This window comes from Semicossyphus pulcher, unplaced genomic scaffold, assembly GCF_022749685.1.
Source record: "Semicossyphus pulcher isolate SPU_LCO1_2020_fin unplaced genomic scaffold, fSemPul1.0.p SCAF_7, whole genome shotgun sequence".
NCBI lineage: Eukaryota > Metazoa > Chordata > Actinopteri > Labriformes > Labridae > Semicossyphus > Semicossyphus pulcher.
In genome coordinates this window covers 14304486-14331088 of record NW_027211748.1, presented here as the reverse complement: position 1 = coordinate 14331088, position 26603 = coordinate 14304486, and the positions used below count along the sequence as shown (strand labels likewise).

Genomic DNA, 26603 nt, shown 5'->3' with positions numbered 1-26603 from the left:
GAAAAAAGGAGATAATCAGATGTTTTGGCACCACTACTTCCAAGATGAACAAACATTTTCCTCCATGCTGTCTGAATTCCATCAGGCATAACAACCACACTGTCTGAGACATAAGGTTCCTTACTGTACTAGCTATAGGCATTAAACCTGGTTTATAATGGAGAGGGGATTACTCTCCGTCTCTGCTCACATCACCAATTAACCAACCTCTATAGATTCGAATGACAAGAGGGTCAAAGCTAACAGTATCTGATGCACTCTCCATTAGCTGCAGCAAGAGCAGCATTATTAATAAAACAGTCTAGCACATAGCAGCCAATATAACAGTACAGTACACAGTATGAACACATGCCAAGTGCATCTTTGGCTCCTTTATTTTTGCGGGTAGGTAGCTCCCATTCTCATTACTTGGAGAAATATAGCTCTCTGCAGTTCAGTGCTCTCTGGGGGAATAAAGCTTACAGAGAGACTAGGCAACTTTCCCACAAATTTGACCCTAACTGCTTTCTTTAGGTCGTTTATACTATTAAATTAAACCTGCACGGGAAGGGATGTGAAAGGGAAGATCACAGAAGAACTGCACTGAACTGTGGCGCAGGTTGATTGCCCTAAAGTGCTGCTTGCCTGTGGTCTGTGACTAATCCACGATCCGGGGATTTGTTCTTATGAGCATGTTTTTGGATGCCAGATGAGCTAGATGTTGTCTTGTTGAGAGGCAGGGCAGCCTACGTCAGCACTGCAGGCTGCTGTCCAACACCACACAGCGAGGACGCAGGACAGACAAGCATGAACTGCAAAAAGGGCCTTTTCCCTCCAGGATTTTCCTCTCGAGCCTGGCAGCGCACTCAGCCTGTGAGTCTAATTCTGCCACCAGGCCAGTCCCTGGCATCCTCTCCAGATGGTGGTGGACAGGGGGGTGAACAGGGAGATTAGGAAGAGAGTGATGACTGGTTCCTGACTACACATCCGGCTGCTGAGTCCCATTCACCTCCTCCTCTTCCTCTTCCTCCTCCTCCTCCTCTTCCACCCCCGTCATATGCCAGGCATGGCTATGGAGACCGGATGCTCCCCTGTCTCTGTGCTTCAGCAATGTGTTAAGCTGTTTATTAGTAGCATGACATGATGCTGTGGAAGTGCTGTAAGGCTAATGCTCTACAAACACTACAAGAGGCTACAGAGCTATTACATGACAGGACAAAATGGAGGTAGCACTGTAAAAGTATGATTTGTTTTCTTCTACACAGGCACTGTTTTGTTTTGTATGATAAATATGTGTAATAAGTGCAAAACCAGGCAGAAAACGTGTGCTATTTTGATGTAATAAAAATCTAATAGAGCAACAAATTAACTGTCCTGGCTAATAGCAGAAACAGACTCATTTCAGATAATGATTTCAATATCAAAGTAAAAAGTCAAACCTGAAATATATAATATATAACATAGGGCTTGGGTATGAGTAAAGCTGTGAGTATGAGAGTGAGAGAAAGAGGAGAGGAGAATAGACGATGTAGAGTGCATCTTTTTGCCGTCTCCCATTCATTCTTCACACAGAGGGTGGAAGACCAGAAGAGACAGCGAGCGCGTCACAGCAAATTTCACACTCCGAGACATGGCAAAGCGAATCATCTGGGCAGAAAACGCTAAACTCAACTAGCATGGAAAGAGTTGCGTCAGCTTTTCTAACTTTTTTAAGATATTCAAGAGAACGCTCCATCCAAAATCCTTTTTTGTGACACTGGAAGAATGCAGGAAAACTTTCCCCTTTGTTTGGAAAAGTTGATGAGACAAGGAAAAGCGGCGACTCTTACAAACAACATTTTGTGCCTACAAATTATGGGCTTAAAATGCACTGCAATGAAGAAATGTAGAGAAAAGTGGTGACATGACAAAGGAAAGGACATAACATAGTTTGTCATTTTCAGCCAAATTGCTATCATTACCAATATGCATCCTCTCAGAGCCCTGAAGATAGACCAGTTATAAATCATCAAAACTGGCGGTGTTGTAAAAAATGCTAGCATCATCTCCCTCCCAGTCTATCGTCTTTATATATTACATAAAGGAAAGAGTTAGAAAGAGTTAAGTGGAGGACAAAGAGAAAGACGAGATGAGGAGCACTCAGAAGAACTCAGGCAAAAGTTGCTGTGTTGTTGCGACTGCAGGTTGATTTATGACTCTCCTTTCTGTTTAAGTGTGAGGTTGCAGATCTTACGTAACGCAATTCAACTGGGGAAGCCATGAGCCACTCCACAGGGTGGCAATGAAAGATTCCTGCACCGCCTGTGCCCCTCTTCCTTTGCTACATCCTCTGATTTTATAGTCAATACAGAAATGGGAATGGAAAAGCAAAGAAAGACATGAGCCGTCTGGATCACAAAAGCCTCCCATCATCAGAGAGTGTTGTCGACCCTCAGGTCTTTGAGCCAAACACAACACATACTGCACCTGATTTGACAAGACTTTTTTTTAAAATCACATAAAGGAAGACATTATGGTGTTATGGTGTGCAGTGAGTAAGGTTATTCCCAAAAAGACTGCTTAAAACACTAAACAAAATTGTAAGTGGCATGTGATTACAGGCAGGGTGGTGTGGAGGTGTGGTCATAAACAAGAGTCTCCCAAACTGGAATCAAAGCAGTAAAACTACGCTTTATGGGTTACACGGTCAGACTTACTAGCTGAAAGTGGAATCAGATTTATAGACATACTGATGATGACCTACGGTCTTGTTACCAGTAGTAAATCATGATTCCTGACATAACAGCAATGACATACTGCCATTGGTTTTAATGTATCAAACTTGGATGCGTGTATTCTTCGAGGTGTGACCAATTCTGCCCAGTCTTTACTGGGCATTACTGTTTAGAAATTATGCTCCATTCATTTGAGCAGCAGTCAGCCCATTCATTGCAAACAAATCAATAATTTTTCTAGAAATTGGAGAATCAGGCAAAGGGATGTGCAGATTGAGGACAGGGGGAAAAAAGTCATTCAGCTTCTGAGTCTGAGGTTTATCTGTAGCCTCATACCTGTATATCCAACCTGGGATTCAACACAAGTCAGTCAACCAGAAAATCATCCTGCTAATAAAATGCAGGCAGAGTGCCTGTAAAATCATGCTAATAGCTTAAAAAAAAGAGTTAAAAGCCTGTTGGTTATTGCATGTCTTAAGTCCTGACTGAAATATTGGTTAGATATCCATTAGCCTACCTTTGAATAAGAATTCATATTACACGGCGGTGATTGAATTTGAATATATTTGATGATCCCCAGACCCTTGCGCCATTATCAGGTGAAATTGGGACGATGTAACGTTACATATGAACGTAAAGAAATCTCCTACCTCCACAGCTGTTTGTGTTTAATGTTAATTAGCTAATGCTAGAAGGCTAAGGACCTTAGCTGAGATTTTTAACATGGTGAGCATCACCCCTGCTTTGAATAAGCATGTTAGCATTGTCACGTGAGCTACTTCGCATGTCGAAGTTAGCGTTTATGCTAGCTCCATCCTTTGAGTGCCTTCGTACACCACAGCGAACTGCTAGCTTAGACAAACATTTCGGTTTGTTTTGGCTTAACATACAACTCCACTGCATATTTATCCAGTGTCTTCAACTCTCAGCAACCAACGGATGTAGCTGTTTCCAGCAAAAAACAGAAGCTCATTAACAAACTGTATCCTACCTCCCCAGCATCTATGCTCGGACAGTTTGAAATTGACGGTCGTGTCTCTGATTAACGTTCGCTAATTAAGCACCTAGAAACCAAACGACACACATATTCAAGAGTTTGGCTAAGCCCGCAACAGAGATAAAAAGAAAGTTAATATCGGACTTACATTCACCCGGTGGCCAAAAACACAACTCCAAAGTAATATCAATCTTGTTCCTTGCCTGCTAGCTATGCACACTACGTAGCATTATATGCTTACAATAACTCGTAATGTGGTGGCTGCTTATCCGTTGGTTTGTGTTGAATTGTCTGCCCCCTAGTGGCCCGAGTTTGCCAATGCAGCAGTAAGAATATAAGCTCAATATCAGCCTGCATGAAAGTTTAATTTTCAATGAATCATTAATACTGAATTTATATAATTTATGAAAATCACACTTAGAGCTCCTGTGAGGAGTTTTTTTTGCTGGTTATGAAACAGACTGAAAATATTTACTAAATATGACCTACAAAGCGAACCAGGCCATCAGTGACCAGGTTGATTATTTCTAAATAGTTATTTTTAATGCCCGAAACTGCTGGCGGGGGGTAGGTGTCAGACGAAGCGATTAACTGAATGCTGCCTTAGTTTACATTTTCCAGGGCAAAAATTTAAAGTGAGTGATACATGTGACTGTTAAAGAAAGCAGGATGAGATTTTTTGTTAAAAAACACCACTTAAGCATGTACAGGACAAAATCAGCAAAGAGATAAGAGGTACGGCTTTGTCCACAGGGGTCATCAAAATTAACACAAACCAAAAGGTCCTCACAGGAACTTTAAAAACCTTGTTTTACATTCTAACAAAATGCCCTAACATTCAAGGGCAGATAATCCTTAACCACAGAGACAAATAAGTGAAAGACAAAAAAAAGAATAATTGTGGTTTCCATTCCTTCTATTGGGAGCTTTCTGTTTTGTCATACACAAATACTAAGATAAATATTGAATAGAATAGGAATGAATAGAAATATATTTGCAAGGAACACTGGTTGAATGAGTTATGAGTGATGGTATTCAAAAAACGAAATTATAAATTAAGATGATAAGTATAACTTCTGCTTTTATTGTGGTTTCTTTTGAAAATGACCGACTGATTTGATCAAAAAACACTGCGTTTAATAAAACCACGACCTATTTTTTAATCAGGCAGGTCTGTTTTATAAGAATATTTGTCAGTCATTCTTCACAAATCAATTTGTATGCTTTGTTTATCACGTAACACTATGCACTGGCCAATTTGTCAGTCATGCATCATGTTGGTTGATTCTAATTACACACACCCTTCTGAATGTTGTTTGTGTTGCCACCTATTGCCAAGTCCGCACTGTCCATGTCAATATGATGACAGCAAGTAATTAAGAGGAGTAAACAAAGTCCAAATCATTCTGCAGGTGTCGAGTGGAGCTTCAAACAGTCCCAAACCACCGACTGTCACCCCTGACTGCAGCTCGACCATAGGGATCTCTATCAGTGTGTGGCAAACAAAGATAAAAGGGGCGTAGGTGTTGTATTTCGACTGACACACCACATGAGTCAGTGCATGTGTTAAATGCTTAATACTGAGAGCAGTACAAATAATGAACGACAAATGGACTCTCATGTAACAATCCTGTCAGTTGGTTAATCCCCGAGTTTATTCTGTGTGCATTTCGTTCTTAAGATTATTATTACTTAAACCATAAGCACAAATAAACATGAATGGACTTGGTGAGTTTACAGTTAAATCAGGTAAGACAGAAGACTGACTCACTCTAAAGTTAGGTCAGATTTCTAGCCTACAGTGCTTTCCTGATACACCTGGGGTTCCCATTTAACTTTCAAGAGACTACTACCGACTACTGTTTCATTTTCTCTGGCTCGGTACAGCCCGCCATGCCATCTTTGATAACATGAATTTCAACTGCATCATCACAGCAGCAGATACCCGAGCTCTCCTCCAATATTGTGTTCCTATCTGTGACGGTCGCTGCTACAAAGAAGCTGTGTTATTGAGCTAAATTAATGGCTTATTCTGTTGTCATGCAGTTGATTAAAATGAAGTCTCACTTCACTCAGCTTTAAGGACATTCATTTCTCCTTTGTAAATTAGAAGCACCACTGTTAGCAACACATTCCTGCTACTCCTGCCCTGCCAGGCTCCGACCGCAGTCGCTCATGGAACGGCACGGGTTTCCCAACCATAGGAAAAAATTCTGCATAAGACGAGTGTCTTCCACTTCAGCAAGGGCGAAATGTACACAATAATTACATGGCTGGCTAAGCAAAAGAAAAGGCACAAGCAGATTGGTCTTAAGTGTTAGGAGAGGGAAGGAAGTAGGCCAGCTGAGAGGATGGCATCCCCATCTGGGATCCTCTGAGGAGGTTAACTGTATGAACAATCCCAGTGCTCCAGAAGGAGATGCAGAGACCCATGTGCTCAGAGGACCTCTTAATAGATCATCACTACTGGCCTGCTTATGACCTGCCCTGGGCTATACGCTCCTTTGCTTTCACAGAGCATATGTCAGATATAATAAGACTGGAAATCTATTTGGTACGGAAAACAAAGAGTACACGCAATTCTTCTACAGCTTATAACATATACTGTAAAATGTACCCCTAAACAACTCCTCTACTCGCCAGAACTACATATTCAAAAGATTTTTAACTGAAAAAAATCAGTAAATAGCTTAGATGTAACTCTGCACCTTTGCTTTTATTAAGTATGCAAATAGCCCCCGCCTCAATATCTTAACCCACACCTCCACTGCTCACCTGTCGTCAAGTTGACACATCAGGATGGTAAATGTATCGCTCTGTACAGTACGTATCTTTTGACATCCTTATCAGCTAATACTGTGATCCTAATGATGGATTAATCTTGTTCCAGTTTGCCAGCTCAAGTTAAAGTGAACTTGCAAAACAGCAATCCCTAGCTACACCATGCTTCTCCTTTGATACCCCTCATATCGCTGTAGCACTACCCTGCAAGTTGACAGGGCTGTTTATTTTAGATATGTAAAACCATGCCCGTCTGATTCCATGTTTTTGAGTCTGTCACTTCACTTTCCAATCAGAAATACTCTGCCATGACAGTTGAGTGCATATTCTGCTCCTGATACGTCTTGTCGCACATGAAAAACACCACATGGTCATGTTAACAAGGTTAAAAACTTGAATTTCATTCGAGGGGGTCTGTAAGAGGCTTATGGGTAGATTGGCCGTCTGCACATCGAGAAAAAAAAAAGGCCTCGTTTCTACCCAGAAAGTAAAAGTCTTTGAGCATTTGAGCTCATTAAAAGAAAATATGTTGGTACTTCTTATTCAGTCCTTATTAAGTCCCCTGACCCTCAGTTTACCTGCTGTTACGCACAACATCCAGATGGCCATGGCCACAAAGCGCGCCCTCACTGATACAGGGGTACTGTTACACTCAGTTTGACAGCTGGCTTGTAAATCTACTGAGGGCGAGAGGGGCAGGGAGTCAGGCCTTTGTCTGGCTTGAGGATCCACAGACCAGACGGGGGAACAGAGCCCAGTGTGGCGGACTAGCTCGCACACAAGTTATGAATGTGTCCGTGCAAGTGCGTCAAAATATCACTGCTTTGTAGTGTGTGTTCACAGTGGCTTGTGTTTGCGAGGCTTACCTGCAGAGTTGCACGATGTTTGGAATCCATCAAGGTGGGCCGCGGCAGCGGGCGCATGAGGGAGAGGAAACAAAGAAAATCAATGAGGAGTTCAATAGATGCTAAGTTGAAAATAAATCAGTTTGTCGGATCTCAGAGGGTTACTCAATAAGGCCTTGTCTTCCATTATGAACCCATTATATCTGTTTGCTTTTATGTATACCTAATCTAGTAGTACATGACCCCTGAGAGCACTTAGTGACACTCGATGGGTGCACACGTGCAAGGATGTGTAACCAAATACATTTAAGGGGATTCATTATTGCACATGCCATGAAAAACCCGATATTCTACAAGTATGTAAGAGTTTCTTCTTAAGGGGAAGCTGTCAACAAACATTTGTTTTCCTGTCATTCTTCATTCTCATCCATTGTTTTATATTCAAGCTAATATATTTAAAGTTTGACACCTTTCAAAAGAAATTATCCAAAGTCTCAAATAAGTTCAGATTCATCAGTGTAATATTCAGCGAGTTCAACTGACTGCTCGTAATGCTGACACTTTGTTTATGCTAGCGTATGACACCGCAATCTGTTGTAGGTAACTCAATAAAGGAGTGGAATAATGTATCGCAAAGTATTGAATGAATAATTCATGAAGTGGCGGCAAAGAAGCACAAGTTGTCAGGATAGGCTTTATCGAGAACAAGTCCCCATAAGGCTGACATTTTCCCATTTTTGTAAGATGTCAGAAATAAGCCTCAGACGTCAAAGCTCGCTGACAGATTGAACTTTTTTCAGACAACAGAGACTTTTTGTGCTTACGTGTCGGATCTGAATAGCAGCATTAAATGAAAATCAAAACGCAGAATGTCGTTTTTTGACAAAACTCGAGATCGCAGGTGACATTCCTGTTCTGTGACATCACATCAAAGTCATCGCAGACATCACCGAGGTGCCTTATTGAGTTTAGATTATCTCGTGTTACGATGCTCGACCAGATCTGCTGACGACCAGATGCTTAATTGAGTTAGTTGACTTCTTCTCCCCCATGTTTCCAAAGCTCCTCTCCCCTCGGCTTCTATCTGACCTGATGGAAACAGGCCAGACATAAAAGGAAATCTCAGGTAAATGCCGCTGAACAGACATTATGTCAAAAAGCACTTTCTTCTTCCGTCACTTTCCTGCATTTACAGTCATTTTCTATCCATCTTCAGCCATTTAGCTCTGACAGACTAATGCAGCACAAGTTCAATGCGACCTTTATCTAAATAATCACATCAGGATCCTGGCTTCCTCTCAGACGAAAGCTGCTTCTTCGGCTCCTTGAAACTGCAGAATATGGTTGATATTAGGTAACATCTCTTCCCATTCGGGAACACATTACATTTGAGAGATCTTCATAAGCAAGGCATCCAACAAAAATGTAAGAGTTAGAGTGGGTGTTATTTTCTCCAGATGGACGCAAGAGGACAAATTACCCAGGATGCTCAAGTGAAGCTCCATAGAAACAACATAACAAAACGTAGCTGCTGTCACGTTAAGGGAAAAGTGTACGTGTGTAGTGCTTCTACTTGCTTAGTTGGACCCTACGCTCAATAACTCATAGTCATCAAAAAGCACTCCATGTTTGGTTTTGCAGCAGCACTCTGTGTCCTTGAGTCAGTGCAGGCTGAGGCGTTGCATTGCTCAGCACGGGTCATATGCAACCAGAAGAATTTGCAATGAGTCATCAGCATACCACCTAATTCACACAGTGCATCATATTATAGCTCGCTCAGTTCTTCCTGCAATTAAGTAAATAGCTGTGTTTTGAGACACTGTGACCAACAAGGCACGTGTACCAGACATTTAAAGCAGAAGGCTGTGATATAAAAATACAGGTAGCAGACAGGGGGTGGTGGTGACTGAGTGTTTTGTTCTCATGCTGCCACTAACGATGAATCTGCTGACTACTTTCTCCTTTAATCAACGTCTATAAGATGTGCGAAAAGAGTGAAAAATGTCCGAATATGGCGTCTTCAGATTTACAGTTTTATTCAAACATCAGTCCAAAAGTAAAATACATTTAAATTACAATCATATAAGACAAAGAAAAGCTACAAAAACTGATATTTCAGACGTGTAATGTGGCAATCTCGAAGATCTCATTTAGTCCTATTTGGTCCTTATGGTGATAAATGGTAATTGCAGGAGCTCACTTCCGAGATAACCAGACGTCTACGGTTGGCTCCCTTTGTTACGGTTGTAGCTCTTGATTTTCCTCGCTGACGTTCGCTTTCCTTTCTAGACTGTCTGCCTTCATCTGAGCCAGGGTTATTATCGTTAACGAAAACTAAAACTAAAAAACTAGCAGTGAACAAATAATTTAGTTAACTGAAATAAATATAAAAAAGCCAGTTTAAAAAAAATAAAAATAAAAACTATAATGAACAGTGCAACACGAACTGAAACTGCAGGTAAAATCAGCTTCGTTTTTGTTGCGAAACCAATTTGTCATATTCTGTTTGACGAGAGACACCGGCCTAATAAAAAGATCCTAGAATGACGATGACACAGTAACAAAGTAGCTCCAGAAGGTGGCAGCAAAGTAACATAGCGTATGTCGGCTCCCGTAGAAAGTCCAAAGAAGATGATACTTTATGTGCAAACCAAAAACTTAAACTAAATAAAAACTAAACCTTAACTCGCCATTTTCTCAAAATAAAAATAAAACTACTTATGAACTCGTAAAACTAACTAAAACTAAACTGAAATGATTGTTTCTTTTTTTGGGGATTTGCACTTGTTTTTGAAGTTGTATCTGTAGTAATAGATCTTTTCTTTGTTTGTTCAGCCATAGTAGATACTGTTTACTCGCAACACTTGCAGAGCGCGGAAAAGCAGCCGCTTAGCTCCGCCTACCCTCTCTGGCAGACCAACCACTGCTGGCTAATGGAAAAAGTGTCACTAACTGGGCGCCGCTTGTGATTTTTTCCGTGAATGTCGCCACAGACACCCAGTGCATAATACTGCAAATGCAAAGGCTTTCATCAGTGGGCCATAGGCTCAATCACCATTGTGTTATCTCATTCGGCAATAGATAGAGACTTAACAGACATTTATTTAGATGAAAATGTTCCAGATTATATCTTTAAATTAGCCAAAGTGAGCGCATTCTGCTTGAAAAGTGATTAATGTGTGATCAAAGTAGCTGATGTTGTCGAATAATTGTCTGTTCACTGATTACTTGCTCAATCAACAAATATTTTAAGCCCTATCCCAGTGAACATGCTTCTCAGGCTGAGTGCAAATGATCTGTCGTCACTCGTCGTGCTTGTCTGCAGCATGTAGTCGTGCAATGAGCTACCTGCCTCCACACTGTGCATGCTGGGATCCATCCCGTCCCCCTGTGACCTTAAGCAGAACTAAAAGGATTTAGAAAGCGAATGAAGTCATGTTTAAGGATGACTTAAAGGTGAAAATCTCTCTCACCCGTGACTGCACAAAGTGCTCTACTGCAAACAAACCTGTGTGGATGTTTTAGGGGAGAAATTCTGCGCTGAATTATCCCATCCATCCAAATATACCACGGCAGCGGCTCAGCAGCAGACAATCTCAGGTCGACCCGCCCTCTGGGGACTCTATCTGATGAGATCTGATCCGGGCTTTGTCAAAAATAAGGATGTCTAGTCCCGGAGCAGCTGCAAACAAAAGGGTCTGAGCCAGCAGTCGGAGCGATATACAGGGGCAATTATCTGCACTGAGGCTATATTGAGAGGTCAGAGTACAAAAAAAGCTGGTTATAATCCTAGAAAATAGTTTAGATTGATTTAGCAAGACAAGTAGTGTTTAGAGGCTTCCTAGAGGGCAGACTCACTACCCCGATTCCTCACCCTCCGTCACAACATGACACCATCCAATACCTCGTCCCTACCCCCCTAAACTCCCATTACATCCACCTCCTCGGGGGTATTGCACTCCACCATTCAGGTCAGATGCAAAGGCCTGTTTGTGTGTGTAGGGGGGGAATTCACACATCCAGAGAGTACCACATGCACACAACAAACACACACTCACGCAGAGAGCTACTCCAGCCACCTACTCCTGTTACATAACACATGCACACTGCCTACCCATCCACCGGCAGATCTGCTCGACTCTCAGCCAAACGAAGGAGAAGCATAACCAGAGATCTCACGCTTTGAAAGTATAACATCCCCCGATCCTCTGCCCGGAAAACAGGCCCTCTGGGCTGCTGAAGCTACACGCCCTACGTCTGTGCTGATGGAGTGAACTCAGATTTCACTAGGATGGACTTTTCCCAAACGTGACATCTAAAAAATCCATGAGTGAACGTGTGGATTGATTCTGAAAGTGGGCCACTAAACTCTCCCGCCAGCCCACTAAACGTAGAGTCCCATTTACTAAGCCCTATTGGCATAAAGAAACCACAGGAAGATTTGTTTTATTGTCTAAACAGACAAAATGTTGCTTTGAATTAGCTTGGGCCTAAATTGGCAGCCAATTGTTTTAGGCCAATGCCAGATTTCATGCCAGATTCTGACACAACAAAAGATACCTTTTTTTGAGTGGAAGGTCTCTTGAAGCTAAATGTGTGAAAAGCCACAATTTAGTAGTGTGAATACTTTCACAGAAGCCCTACTCAAACATGAGTAATGTGAGATATCCTCGTTTTTTGTGCAAGTATTCTTGAAACTTGAGAAATAACACACAGAAGTACAGAAGTAAAAAGCTAAGAAACACGTTTTTGAGGAAATAAACGTCTCGCAAAATGGATACAAATGGCTCACTATGCTTTAACACAGCAGCAGGGTGCATCTCTAGACACCAGTTGGTCCAATTTCACAACAGAATGGACCCAAGAGCACAGTGGGGCCCGAGATGTACTGCGTGGCAACACAAGTGTCATAATTCCTCCGTTTTAACTTTACAGTGATTTATTTGGGGCCAGCAGTTCGTTCCATCGCAGGAGCAGCAAATAGAGGCAGAGCTCATCTTCTGAGAACAGTGTCAGGCTGCTGAACGCTGCACTTTTCACGCCAGACACCTCAATGAGGAAAATCTCATCATCCGAACCGGTCGCTGCTACTGACACAGCCCCGAGCAAGACTGAACGGCTTTACGGGCGCTGCGGAGTGAGCGTTCACACAGAGGACGTTACAGTTTGCAGCACTGCCTCATATCTGAAAAACGCTGCATTTTAACAACAATAAAAAAAAAGGACCAAATGGTGCTGGGTGAAAACTGTAGCATTCTGGTGATTTTGTTCCTTCCAAATCTCCATAGTAACATCGCTCTAACTGGCAAGCTTTTAAAAATGTAACTCTCCAGATTGACTTCTTTCTTTTGCCTCTGATGTTTGGCCTCTTGTGGCCGGCTATAATTTAGGCCGAACCTTGAGATAAATGTGCTGTCTTGTTGCCAGATGCTCCCCCCCCTTTTTAAAGATGCTCTAACTACCTCTTTTTTTCATGATTAATGCATAAGAGCACAAACACTGTAGCTAAAAGTCATTAGGCTCCCTACACACACAAGACATATTAACCATGTTGCCTCTGGAATAGAATAAATGCTTAATGTGCAATAAAGTAGGACCCCTAAAACCACATGGGTATGATGCATTAGGGGTATGATTTGTGCTTGCCGCAAGTCATTATTTGCTTTCAATGGAAAGGAAAATGTTTCCAGACTTATAAATGTTCCAGAGTATTATCTCATTAATAATGCAGTAATCACTCATGGGCAGTATCTTTACTATGCACCACTTACAATAGGGTCCATTCAAACCTGCATGTGTAAAGAACACAGACGTTCAAAAAGAGTACAACTTCAGCCAAGTGCAGCAGGAAGTGGATCCTTACAGCTCGGAGCCGGCGTCCTGTGCTAATAGAGGTTATTCTGAAAACCCCCTCTGAGGTCTGGTCCAAATTGGGAGCGGCGATTGTGTTCCTAGAGGGGTTGTTGTACATGCAGTTCACATACCCCGCCGCATGACATGAGTCCTGGGTCATGGCCAGAGGGATTGAGCCGTGGAACAACTCTAGGTTATTCCAGTCGAGGGGGGAAAAGCAGGAAACGGGGTATAAACAGTAAATGGGGGTCATGTTACACTTCCTCTCCCACAGAATAAAACTTCAACCCCTCCTCAATCTGATTCTCAGAACAAGGGACTGAAATATCTCCAAACTTAAGCTGGGTAACAGATGCTTCAGCTCACATTCAAACTTGTGTTGTTTTTTTATTAAAACCAACTGTCCGCTGCTGCAAGTTTTTCCTCACTGTTTCATCTATGACGAGCATTTTCCCACAGTAAGCAACAAACCAAACTGGAAAACAAGCTCCTGGCATGCTGCCTGAGTGAGGCCCCTTTGAAGAGTGCGAGCACAAGGCCAGAGGACATGTCAGAACAGCATCAAAACAATGACAGATACAAAAGGAATGTGGGACCTATGTGATAACGCTCAGCTGGCACGCGTCGAACAAGCTGCTCTGACAACGGGGGATAACCTCGGAAAAACAGTCCTGACGGATGCTTACACTATTCTCAGTCCAATGAATAAAGCAGTGATGTGATATGTAAAGTAAGAATATTCTATTTACAGCCGAGTGTGAGAGCAAATGTCAAACTGCTGCGTAGCCTTACTACAAATCCAACACATGATTGTACCCTGAGGGCGGCTAGAGCAAGTATAATCAAAGGGATTTTATCCTCACACAAAATGGTTTAAAGCCATTTTAAAAGGCTCTAACTTCTGGATTCACTGCTTATTTACATAAATGACATCACCAACATGTCCTTGAAGGCTGACAGAGAAACTGTGACATGTCCCCGACCTATCCAGGGAGATTACATTGAATTTCCACAGTTCGTAGGCCTCTAAATAGTGTGTTCTCAATTACATGACTCCTTCCAAAAAGCAGGAGTAACGGACTTCTAGCTAGCCTTGTGTATGCTCGTGTCACACTCAGCAGTATTACGGCCTCTCATACTGTAGGCCACACTTCCTTTATCCGGCATTTTTTCCTCTTCAGTGCAGAAAATTTGCTCCCCGAGGGCCAGAAAAGTCCCTGTATGAGATTTCTCTTCAAAGAGAAAAGGCAAACTGAGCTTATTTTCCTAAATAACCGGAATAACCTGAAGAAGATAAAGGCTCGCTTTCTAAATGGTGTTTAAAAAATGGTCAGCATCGATCTTTTTCTATAATTCTCCATTCATTCCCAATTAAATAAGATCCGAGTCCTCCTGGAGCAGATTTTCCAGAGACAAACTGCTATCAGAAAACCATTTTCTATTCTAAGGACACTTCATCCTCCACCATGATCCTCCATCCATCCCCAACCTGGATGAGGCCACAATCTTCCCACAGTTAGTCACGGGACTGCTGGCAGGCTGAGGGGACTTGGAGGCATATGCGCCTTTCCATCTGTTGCTCACTCACTGCTTTCCAAACCCCTTCCTCTGTCAGCAGCCATCTGCTTCCAGCCCCGCTGGCAGGAAACACGAGCACTTCCACCATAGGATACGGATGATGCACGATTTGAAAAAAAAAAAAGAGAGGAGCCTATGGCGAATTTAATTGACCGCTGTCTCAGCCTAAAAACAAAGCAGGATAATGTTGATAGAAGGAATAACAAACATCACAAGACAATACAATTTCAGTGGCCATCTTTACAACCATCTCTCATATTTTCTCAGTTTATTGTTTGTGGAGCTACAATTGGTTGTTTGACTCGCAACTATTTGACATTATAATGTAAATGTCATTTTAAAGAGGGGGTATTATGCTGTTAAGACATTTATAATGTTACAATGTTGGATGTCCAGACTAAACATGGGTGCAGTTTCAAATTTGTATGAGTCTGCAGGCTGTTGTGAACGCCAGGTTTCACACAGTTTTTTTTACACGCTGCACTTTGTGACGTCACAAAGTGCAGCCTCAGCAGGCTTCGGAGAAACGGCCAGTCAGAAGAAAGCGGCCCAGATCAGGTCATTTTTCTCTTTTCATTAAATACTCTCTCCCCCCCTTATCCCCCCACCACAATCCTCCACACAACCTAAAACTTTTTGTTTGTTTGTTTGTTTGTTCTTGTTTCATTGTTTTTGCTTAGTTGTTTTATAAGCTCTCCTACTTGTCTTGTGCTATGTCATGTCCCATATGTCTCTCTACATGTTTTATTTGTATTACACCCTTTGTTAATGATTTGTATTGCTTTGTTTGTTGTCACTTCCTTTGCACTAATAACATTTAAAAAATAAAAAAAAAAAGAAGAAGAAGAAAGCAGGCTTGTAGGGGCGGGGTTTCTTAAAGGGACAGAGCTGACTGAGTTTCAGACAGAAGTTGTATGAGGGCCTGCACAGAGCACCAGTGTGAGAAAAATGAGTTTTTGTAACTGTAAATTATGCTAAGCTACTCCACAGGTATCACAGAGTGAAATATTAAGCTTGAAATTGGCATAACGCTCCCCTTTTAAGCAAAAATGACCAACATATAATGGTTCCAGCTTCTTACACGATTACATAGATTCAATCTCTTCCGCAATTTGTACATTTGATATGTTTCTTTTTAAACATGAAAATAAACTGAATATCTTTGTGTTTTTAAGCTTCCTGTCAAATAAAACCGTCACATTTAAAGGACTGCGATGACAAAAAACAGCACATTTTATAGACTTCTCAAACAATCTGGATAACTGTTAACAGATTGAAATAACTGTTGAATGCAGCCTGAAACGTCCTTTAAATGTCAGAAAATAGTGAAATATAACTGTCACACTTTCCTGAAGCTGAAGACGACCTCCTCAAATTGCTTGTTTTGTCTTACGAGCACTAATTATCGCTGAAGACAAAGAAAAGTAGCACATCCTGACAACTGAGCGACTGGAGAAATAAATGTGTTTGTGTATATCGCTTAAAAATAACGACTCCTCAGATAATGAGTTATGATTATTCAATTATTTGTCTGTCAGTGGTGAATTTAAGAGAATACTGTACTTGCTTTCTCATCACCACATCACATTTCATACTGCGTCCTCTCATGAAGTCATAGGCAACTGCAACTGTCCTTGAAATCATATGTATTACATCCCTATATCCTCAGACACTATGACTTTTCTTCTTTCTTTTATCTACAATGACGCTGCCCAATGCTGAACACCCATTTATTCATGTAAGGCCGGAACAAACACGCATTTCTTATTCTTCAGTAAAAACCCAGTGATTTGAAATGATCTCAGCTCGGAAACTCAATGGCTCTCCCCTTCAATAAAACATTAGATCAGAACTACTCCACATATCCATTAACACTGTCAGAAAATGGCAGACTTGAAAAAAAAAAAAAAACAACCCTCTCAGGATGAGTATACTCTAAATTTTCCTTCAGTAGAAAAAAAACCCTGACCAGCTCATCCCCGCCCCTCCACATTCAGAAGACAAGAAAAAAAATTAGCTGTCCATCAATGGGAGAGAGAGGGTCTTTGTTCAACGGCACAATGGAAGACATTCTGCCGAGGAGGATAGCGTCACATTCAATAAGCTAATGCTAAGGTGCAGCACAGAGAGAGAGGACAGAGGGGCTGACGCAGAAAAGGCACTTTGACCCCGCAGACCTCCCAGGCGCTCGGACCGAGGCTCTGTTTACAGCTCATCGCTGCTGACCCTCGGTCAAGAGTCGGGTGCAGTGTCAAAACGCATTTCATGGGGGCGTAATGAGTGCTCACAAGCTGCAGATGAGACACACTGTACACAAAACAGGGAGCCTTTTGAGTGAGGCCTGTGCAAACCCTGTTATCTGCTGTGCATCTGTCAGGGGTAAAGTCTGTTACTACTACGCTCTCGAGAGTAAACCTGTGACGTAAATGTGTTGAGAAGTGTTTCTTCAACGCTGCTCTCGAGGATTAAACATGGCTGAAACTTGATGCCTTCCAAGCTCAACACAGAGGTGGGTCAGTAGCTACACATGCTGCAGAGGATCTGACAACATCTTTAAGTCTTTGGGAAAATCAAAAGCATATACTTTTATCAGAGAGCGCTGGGGCGATTTTACATGTTTGCTGTATGCACATTTCAGGTGTTTGGATTAATCTGTGTTGCATCACATCAAAAGGCTCAGCTGGGAGCTTGACAGTGGTGCGCGGACCTCTGGGACATAAGATAAGGCAAATAAGCTCTTCCCTCCAAGAGCTATAGGACGGTTCTCTTGAAAAAGTGTAGTAAATATGTTCTTGGTAATCAGTGTTTCTCAAAATTTTCAGAAATACTCACTGCTAGCCAAAAAAAATCTGGTTCAATTCTGGGATTGTACTTCTAATTATTGTCTGTAACCACCTTTTAACATTGTTACCAGTGATTAAAATAAACAATTTTGTAAATACATTTATTCATCATCTTGCCAAGAGTTAAAGGAGTAGATTGATACCACTGTTGTGTTGGTGCATAAAGTACAGAGCTGGAGTTAGGAGGTTTTATTGCTTGCTTAGTTTAGACTGAAAGGAGGTTAGCTAGCAAACAGCTAGCCTAGTTTTGTCGGAAGTTCAAAGTTACATCTATTATGACTGTTAAATTTCACATATACATACAGTATTTCTTTGTACATAAATTGGTATGTTAAAAGGTGTTAATATGTTTTCATCATCATCAGTTGTTCATCATCTTGCCGAGCGCTAGAGGTAAAGATTAATGCCTCGTATTAGGTGCATTAAAGCTCCTGTGAGGATTTTGGCTGTGGGCAAAGACTTTTTGGACTGTGGACCGAGCCGTACCTCTAATGTCTATGCTGATTTTGTCCTGTACATGCTTAAGCTGTGTTTTTTAACAAAAAGCCTCATCCTGCTTTCTTTAACAGTCATAACTCCTCACAGGAGCTATACATTGAGCTAGAGTCAGGAGGTTTTATGCTAGCAAGCTCGGTTAGCTAGCAAACAGCTAGCCTAGCAAAATTACAGCAACTGTGACTGTTAAATGTCACATAAATTCATACTTACTCTATGCCAGAGACATGCAGGTATTTTAAAATGTCAATTTGAGATTTTACAGTAAGTCATGTATTGTGTGTGTATTTCTTAGCAAACAAAGACATGATGATTAGTATACACTATAGTAGCTTTGGAACGTTTGTGGAAGCTAGGCTAGCTGTTTCCCTCTGCTTGTATTGTTTATGCTAGGCAAGGCTAATTGCACGCTAACTCCAGCTCCCTAGGCTGATTTATAGACAGACATGACAGAGGTATCAATCAAATCATTAAGCATGTTACCTGAGACGTCTTATAATTCTGCTTTATCCTTTTAAAATATTCCCAACTCTGTGAGTGAGTTTCATATAAATCCTGTCGCTTATTTAATTAAAATACAGTATGTAGGCGTGTGGTTGTTACATAAAAGAGTTGTCATATTAACTTCATGCTGCTAACCAAATACTAGCAATTTCAGGTGTTAAATGTTCAAGAATAAAGGGGAAATAATTAGTATGTACAAATTACAAGAGAGATACGGATCTCCAGTTGAGGAGTGTTTAATCTGTGCTTTTCATGTGACTCAGTACATGGAACAAAGGAAAATAAAGAGAGCTAAGACAGGCCTTGGTTGAGCCTACTCCATGCTTCACAGATGTATTTATGTGAGGCTTTATTTAGGCACGAGATCTACTACTAGTAAATACTTACTGAGCTACTCTATAAACACTAGCATTCCACATTAACAGCCATTTACATTGACATGCCGCGTAGGGGACACAGCTGGTAGTATTGACTGACATTTCTAACTCTATAACAGTTTCTAATCCATATTCACAGATACGCTTTGAAATATAATGAGCACATTGTGGAGATCTCACTTGCCAGAAGCAGCAGCGGCGTTTTCCTGACACAGATGGCCTTCAGTGACAACTGTAAGCCCAGTTCTTCAAATCAAATTCAAACCACACACACATCTCAGGCTTTAAACTGTTAAACGTGATTAATAAACACAGCCTGGATTTTCAAGTTAAACTAAGAATTGTTAATTAGGACTATAGCTACAATCATGAAATTAATTCAACTACAAAAGCTGTATTATATATAACTGTTGCTACAGCATAAAGCGAGTGGTCACTACAAATAATGTTAATTAAGATATTCCAGCAATCCAAGTCTCAGAGGAGGAAATAAATCCCGCTTCAGCAGCAAAGGAAAGGTGCATTATCATCGTTCTCTGCGTGTGATCAGCAGATGAGCACTCATGCTCATGCTCCTCTTGGCAAGTGACTACAAGAGAGATGCAGTGTGTACCAGGGAGCTGCTTAGGTGCCACACAATGCCAGCAGAGAGCTCTGAGGCTTCAGTCTGTGGGCTTTTTGTAACTCTCTGTGTCGTCCCTATTGCTATCTGGGCGCACAATGTCCCATTGTGCAGGCTTATTAGTCCTTTCTTGAAATCCCGAGCACCCCTCTTGAGCAGCAGTGGATTTAGGTGCCTGCCCTTGCTCTGACATTGGCCTGTCAGTTGGAAAATATGAATGTCAGCGGGAGCTTTTGCAGTTTTATGCAACACGGTTGTTGCTCAAGATTCAAGATGACATTACAGAAATGTAAAATAGAAATGCTCGGCTCAAGGAAATCTCCTTAAAAGTTCACTCAGGTCTGTCCAGAACCTGCTGTTGAGAATTTGCAAAGCAATGTTGAGGCTGAAGAAGCAGGAATCAAACATTTACCCTCTTAAAAAACCAACCTGAATATTTCTTACCTTTTGCTATATTCCAGTAACAGTCTGAGGTGCTTTTTTGCTTTGTATACGTGCATGAAGTTAATCCAAACATCTATTCATCTACCAACAGAGCACCCTTAGAAAATAAAAGAACATTTTGCAACTTTGACAGCACCATAAATTAGGGTAGCAATCAGAACTCCCTTTGCAAATAGGACCAAAGAAAACTATTCCCAGGGCATACTCTTGTTAATAGAACACTCCTCCACATTGAGATGAAAAGCTAAAAATATAACTGAAATCACATCACAGATACCTTCTCTGGAGCTGTCTCTTTACCTCAGTGATCCAGCTTTTATTCTACTTACAAACTCTCATGTATTTATTCCCCAAGATCAAATCCCTGAACTAACCCTGACTCCAACTGTGGTTCAATGTTCAGGGTGAAAACAGCCCTGTACAAAAGTCTAGTTTTGACGCAGTACAGACACATTAACAAATTATATTAGTTTGTTTTTATGAACTAATGAATGTGCTATTTTAAGCAATTAATTATGCAGCAAGGGCGCAGTCGTATCCAGTGTCATGCCAACTGGCTGTGGGGTATTAATTAGCTCGGCTATCTGAACTAACTCTGCTGTATTAGGACGGTTTAGGGCTTTAAGGTTGTTAGAACAACTTGCAGAGTTCATGTTGTGCAACACTGGCGATGAAGATATAAAACTTGTTACTTATTTCCTAATTTCTCGCTATGACAATGTGTAACTGAGCATAGTGGATGGAGTTTAATCTGATATCAGTTGATCGCTGCTGTGGTGCAATCCTCTGTTGGATTAGCCTTTCTTGTCTGACAGCTAAAACTTTAGCTTCCTGCTGCATGATTAGTGGTACTTAAAGATGGCCACTGGCCAGAAGACTGGCCTGTACAATCATATGACGATTTAGAGAATTGAAGGATTTGGCTGTGAATGAAACCGCTCACACGTAAGACATTTTCCATGTCGACACAACAAACCTCAAAGTTTCCATGTATATAAACACCTCTCTCTTATTCTGTAAAGTAAGTCAGTAATTCCAATTGTGGTGCTGGCTTAAACTGTCGTCATTATGTGCACATCTTTGTCCTCTCTACTGTTAAGCAGCATACTTCAGTTTTTATGAGTCAATCTGTTGGTCAGTGTGTCCCACAAGCTCCAAAAACTACTGATTATGTTCCATCACGGGACACAGTTACAAAGAGTGTCTGTGAGCTGGTTTCCCACAAGGAGACGAAGCCTGGTCCCAGACTAAAGACAAAATGTTACACAGACTCAGCCATTGAAAACATCTTAGGGCCAAATGGCTTTCCAGGAAATGGCACTTTTCAGTTTAGCCTGATTGATAAAGTGCTGGTTTAGCAACCTCACCATCTAATCCTGAGGGTTTGGGAGTCATTCAAGCTTTGTGTTAAGAAGGTCATTCAGGTCACAGGTCATCAGTCACTAGTTTGATTCCTTCCACATCTATATTATGGGTTTTTCCATCAAATTCTGAAAACCTGGGAGTATAGGCTGGTTTTTGGTACACTTAGCAGAATATAATGTAACTTGTGATCTGTGTGTGCACTTAACTGGAGGCAACAGCGTCCCAACAGCAGGTTTTTTTGCCCCAGTTGCTTCTAAACAGGTAACCCAGCCACGGTTATCTAATCTTCCTCTGAATTTTTAGGCGAAACATCTTCAAGACTCTCTCCCCGCTCGCTACTTCTCTATAATTTGACGCCGCGGTTTTGCTTGTGCATTTCCTGACCTGGTCATTCTCACAGCTTACCGTGAATTACATCCTTGTCCCATCTAAATCACCTGTTGTCCTGCAATCACAAACATTGTTTTCAAAAAGACAAAAGAGAAAATATATGTTATTTGGACTTGCCTGAATATCAATCACTGCAGCAGGAGCCCCGTGAGGCGAAGAAAGCCATCACAAAAAGCAGCATGGAGCGTCATCATCACATAAAGATCTCATTAATCAACAAAACAACAGGGGGACCTTAGTAAAAGATGGGAATTCATTTTGAAAGGGTTTAAGGCGGTAATTTCTATTCACTCTTTCTTCTGCGTTTTCAGCTAAATGCATGAGCCACCGGTTCCTTAGCAACAGACTCTGCAATGATGCAAGATTGAAGAGGAAGAGCTCTGCAGCTCCACGGTGCAGGTGAAGACAAGTTGGCCAGCGTCTCCTGTTGCAGCTCTTCAAAGCCTTTTAGAGTTACACTTATTAAGGCAGCTGCATCTCATTTCACAGCATGAAAACGCACCAGAATGTACATCAAAGTGAATGCAACGTTTCTGAGAGGAGGACACAAACATGCGCTTTGCTTTTTTGGGAATCTGTAGTGCGCTTACACATATTAATACAACACCACTCCTCATACACATAATGTCAAAGTTTACCCCGAACATTAGAGCAATGTGCTGAACAGAGTCATAAATACACCATCAGAGGGACAGTGTTTTTGCTTTGGGATACATATTTCCTACTTTAACGTTTTGTTTAAGCCTGCAGGTGTGGACACAAACATCACATCCTTGTTTATTCCCAAGGATACTCGACCAAACACAGACAGTGTGACATCCTACTGAGAGATTTCAAGTCTCAAACATCAACAACAAGCTTCAGGATTATCATAAAGCACATCAGAACCACAGGCGCATTGCTTGTTTCTAATCGAAATTGTGTCTAAGATGCCGCAGAGTGACCACTTTATCCACCAGCAGAAGCTGCAGCAGACAGTAACGCTTTGCAGAGGTCAAGTTTTGAGAACAGAAAATGTACATTGAAGACAAAGGAGCAAAAGTGCTGCTGGGTCTGAAGGACACTGTAGGATTTCTGTAGAACTATAAAGCCTTTATTTCCCACGGCAAAAATGTACTTTTGAAATAGCTGAGACGTTGCGACCAATTGGTGATCATCAGGGCATGTCACCAGTGAAATGACATGGTGACATGTGCCCTGATGAAGACCAGTTTGGTTTTTGCAATGTGAAATAAAGGCTTTTTAAAATGTACATTATAGCAATCAGACATAGGCGTGGGAATCGCAGGGTAACTCACGATACGATACGTGGCCCTGAGTAACGATAATATCGTGATACAGCGATTCTGCGATAACTGACAATCATATAATGATACATGATATCTGCTTAACTGAAGAATACAAAATGCCCCTCAAGGTGACGTGCAGGATTAATGTATGCATTCACTGCAATTTGGTGTCAGCTTCCCAGAATTTGACACAGACTGAGATGAAATAATGTACATGTTTCCAGTCTGTAAATTACATTAACACAACTATAGAACAAATGAGGACTTTGGATTTGAAAGTGAAGTTATAATCATTATCTAGTGGAACATGCCGACATATCTGAATCAGAATCAGAAATGCTTTATAAATCCCCGGGGGGAAATTTAGGACCGTGTGAAGTTTAAAGCATCAACTTTGCATCTAATCTTCCTGACTGTTGCGAAAGAGCATTCTGTGGAAAGAAATGCTCTGACTGAAGAAGCCTAAAAAACTTAAAAGGGAAATGGTGACGCAATAAGAGTGACGTTCAACAACAACATTACTTTTTCAATGTATGACACCGAACACCGGAGACTCAGAGCAGTTTTCCTTTCAGGTCAAGTCTTCGCTCAACTTAAAAGGCAGAAGAGACAAAATATTTGTATTAAAACAGATTTGTAAATGCTGCAAGCAACAACCTTTCTATTTTTGTGAGGCACATCTAAGAGAATACTCATAAAAGGCCCGGGTGTTGTCCTATCAAGATGCAGAATAAAGACGTGTCTTCATTGAGACAGTTATGCAACAATCCTAAGGCATCAGCAGAGAGGGAAACTCAGCCTCTCCTTCCATGCTGAACTGAGACACCACAGGCCCACCAGTTGATTTGCTGTTTCTTCACATGAACATGACAGACTATTTTAACTCCTATCAGCTGGAAACACTCCATGCTACTCCCTTTCTGTCTCTGGTTTTTATGTCGGTGGCCATTATCGCATGCGATGTAAATCAAGGAAAATATCAGAACTGAAACATATTGTTTAAGAATCAGCAAAACCAGAACAAAATCGGATCCCTCCTGCTGCGTCTTTCTGACAACCCTGAGGTCAAACGCGATCCAACATGTCAATATCTTAAGTTGCATTAAGCATTCAGCAACATTTCCCATGAGTCTTTGCCATCTGGATACTGCGACGTCTAACAGGAAGTGTGATTGTCGATTGCTGACAAAATAAACATTGCTATATTTTTCCATTTAATGCTGAAATTGTTGTGTCGAAGTTAAATAATCGAGGAAACGATGATTTAGTTTGCAAAATGACCAAACAATGCTACTGTTGCCTCACATTTACTTCCTCACTCTGTCACTTTCAACTTTAATTTGTGACAAAAACAAACTAGCAAGGCTGGTTCCACTGGTACTCCATATTGTTTCTCAAGTCCTACACACATAATAAAACTACTGCACACTGAGAGAGATTTTCATGTTTGCTGAGAGAGCTTCTTTTCCAAGATAAACTGCAACTTAATTCCTTTTATTTCACCGCACAAAATGTGTTGAAATCAAGATAATCCTGCCAAAGCAGACAGAAACCGATGGTGCAAAGACTCTCAGACAGTTGCTGTAATACTCCTCCAGACCCTCTAACAGCTGACTTTGATGGACAGTTCACTGACTGCTGTGTCACTGGATACATGTGAGGGCGAGTGGCTGGGAAAGACACATTAGAAACCGCTACCATCATTTATGACGTTCACATGACAGTGCATCATTCCCACTTAAACCTGACACACTGCCAAAGCTTCCCACGTAGCAGGGAGGTCTGTATCACAGGCGCTGTCATCCATCCCTGGTCAGATAATAACATATAGACTAGTTTCCAGTGTGACACAGAATGTAGCAGCTGAATGGCTTCATAGCAAACTCCAATACATCCATCATACCTGCTCTAGTGGTACATTATTGTTTCTTCTGCTTCCTGTGAAACAACTCTCAGTAACTTTACATTCTGCACCACAGATATTGGTTCAAATTAGAAATAAATCAATCTCAGACTCACTGGAGGTCAGATTTTGGTGCATGAGATGTGAAAATAGCTAAATGCAAAGGCACAGTCTGCCTAGTCTGAGTGAAATTGGACATTTGATTGTAAACACTGCGGTGTATTTAGGGGGCAATTCATTCCTTTAGCAGGACTATGTGATCGGCTACGCCCCCAGCCTCAAAGTGCGATTGTTGACACTGTGACAATGTTACCAAGTGTACATAAAAGGAAGGGAAAGGAAAGGAAAGGAGACCCCCCTACCTCCACCCCCAACCCTCAATGAATGAGAGGGCACAGAAAAGCCAGTATAAACCCCCCTTTTACTCACCTTCAATGGAGATTACATGCTCTCGGATCTGGTTCTGCAGGGCCAGGTCGTCAATGCGCTCGATCAGGTCGTAGATTGCGTAAATGTTCGGGTGGACGGACTCGAACCGGTGGATCTCTGCCCTGATGGCCGCAGAGTTGGACAAAACAAACTGCGAGCCCGCCGAGCCGGGCTGGGCAGCCTGGCCCGAAACAGTCCCCGAACCGAACTGTCCGGCCCCTGAGCTCGCAGACGATCCGGATCCGAACTGGGACGGGATGGACTGGGGAACCGGGACGGGAACTGCCACCGGGACCGTGCCTGGAGTGGGCATGGCCGGCTGAGACTGCTGCGAGATACCGGACACAGGGACGCCCGACTGGAAATTCATCTTGTCTGTTTGTTTGGCTCTGTTTGGCTCTTCTAACTCTTTTAAAACGGAAACACAGATCTGCACACTAGAATTTGGGATTGAGGCGATGCGAACAAAAGAAGTCCGCGCGAACTGATGGTGTGGAAAACGATCGGCGCAGAAGCATCAATAGTTGGTCGCCAATTGCAACAAAACGCGGCTCTTGCTCATATTATTACAACTTGACTGTGATTCATTTTCCGATATTGGCCAGATCTATCCAGGGCCCTTTTTGTTCTGTGGCTTACAAACCCGCAATGCCTACCACTTGGACACTCCTCTCTGGGCTACACGGCTGTTTTGGTCAAAGCCTTCTTCTTCGCTGCTTTCTCTGTTTGAAGGAGACAATGGGCTCGGCTTCAGCACGGCGCCCTGGTCCTCCGCTGCCTTCAATGCGTTGTTTCTGCGCTGAAACCAAATAGCGTTTAGTCCTCTTTGGTCCAAGTGGTCCCTGCCCAGCGCCCTCCTCCGCATGCTGAAACGTCACCCATCACGTAATTGTACTTGAGATGGGGGAGGGTGTGATTGGATTTGTTGGAGGGGGGAGAAAATCGCAACGTGCACATCATTATAATAACCTACCTGACAGTTATGCAACCGCGAAAAATCTGCAACATACACAAGTAAATGCCGCAATTACATGAAAGTGAATTAGATGTTATTGTCTCGACTAAAGCGGCAACCAGCCTAAAGCTATCATATCCCTATGCAGACCTACACATTCACACTTTCACACGTGCATGCACACGCACGTGGACGCGCAGCTACGCACACAGATGGGCTTTTTGGGGACTTTTTCGCACC

At 41.9% G+C, this 26603-nt stretch overlaps 1 protein-coding gene across 1 annotated transcript in view; it reads right to left on the bottom strand.

Annotated features, from left to right (window-relative positions):
• The window catches only part of agap3 (ArfGAP with GTPase domain, ankyrin repeat and PH domain 3), a 119678-nt gene extending 93477 nt beyond the window's left edge, over positions 1-26201 (bottom strand). The window contains exon 1 of the mRNA XM_069684336.1: positions 25409-26201. Within this exon, the coding sequence (XP_069540437.1) occupies positions 25409-25778 (370 nt within the window). The 5' untranslated portion in view covers positions 25779-26201. The remainder of the gene's footprint in view (positions 1-25408) is intronic.
• Positions 26202-26603: the final 402 nt, after the last annotated feature.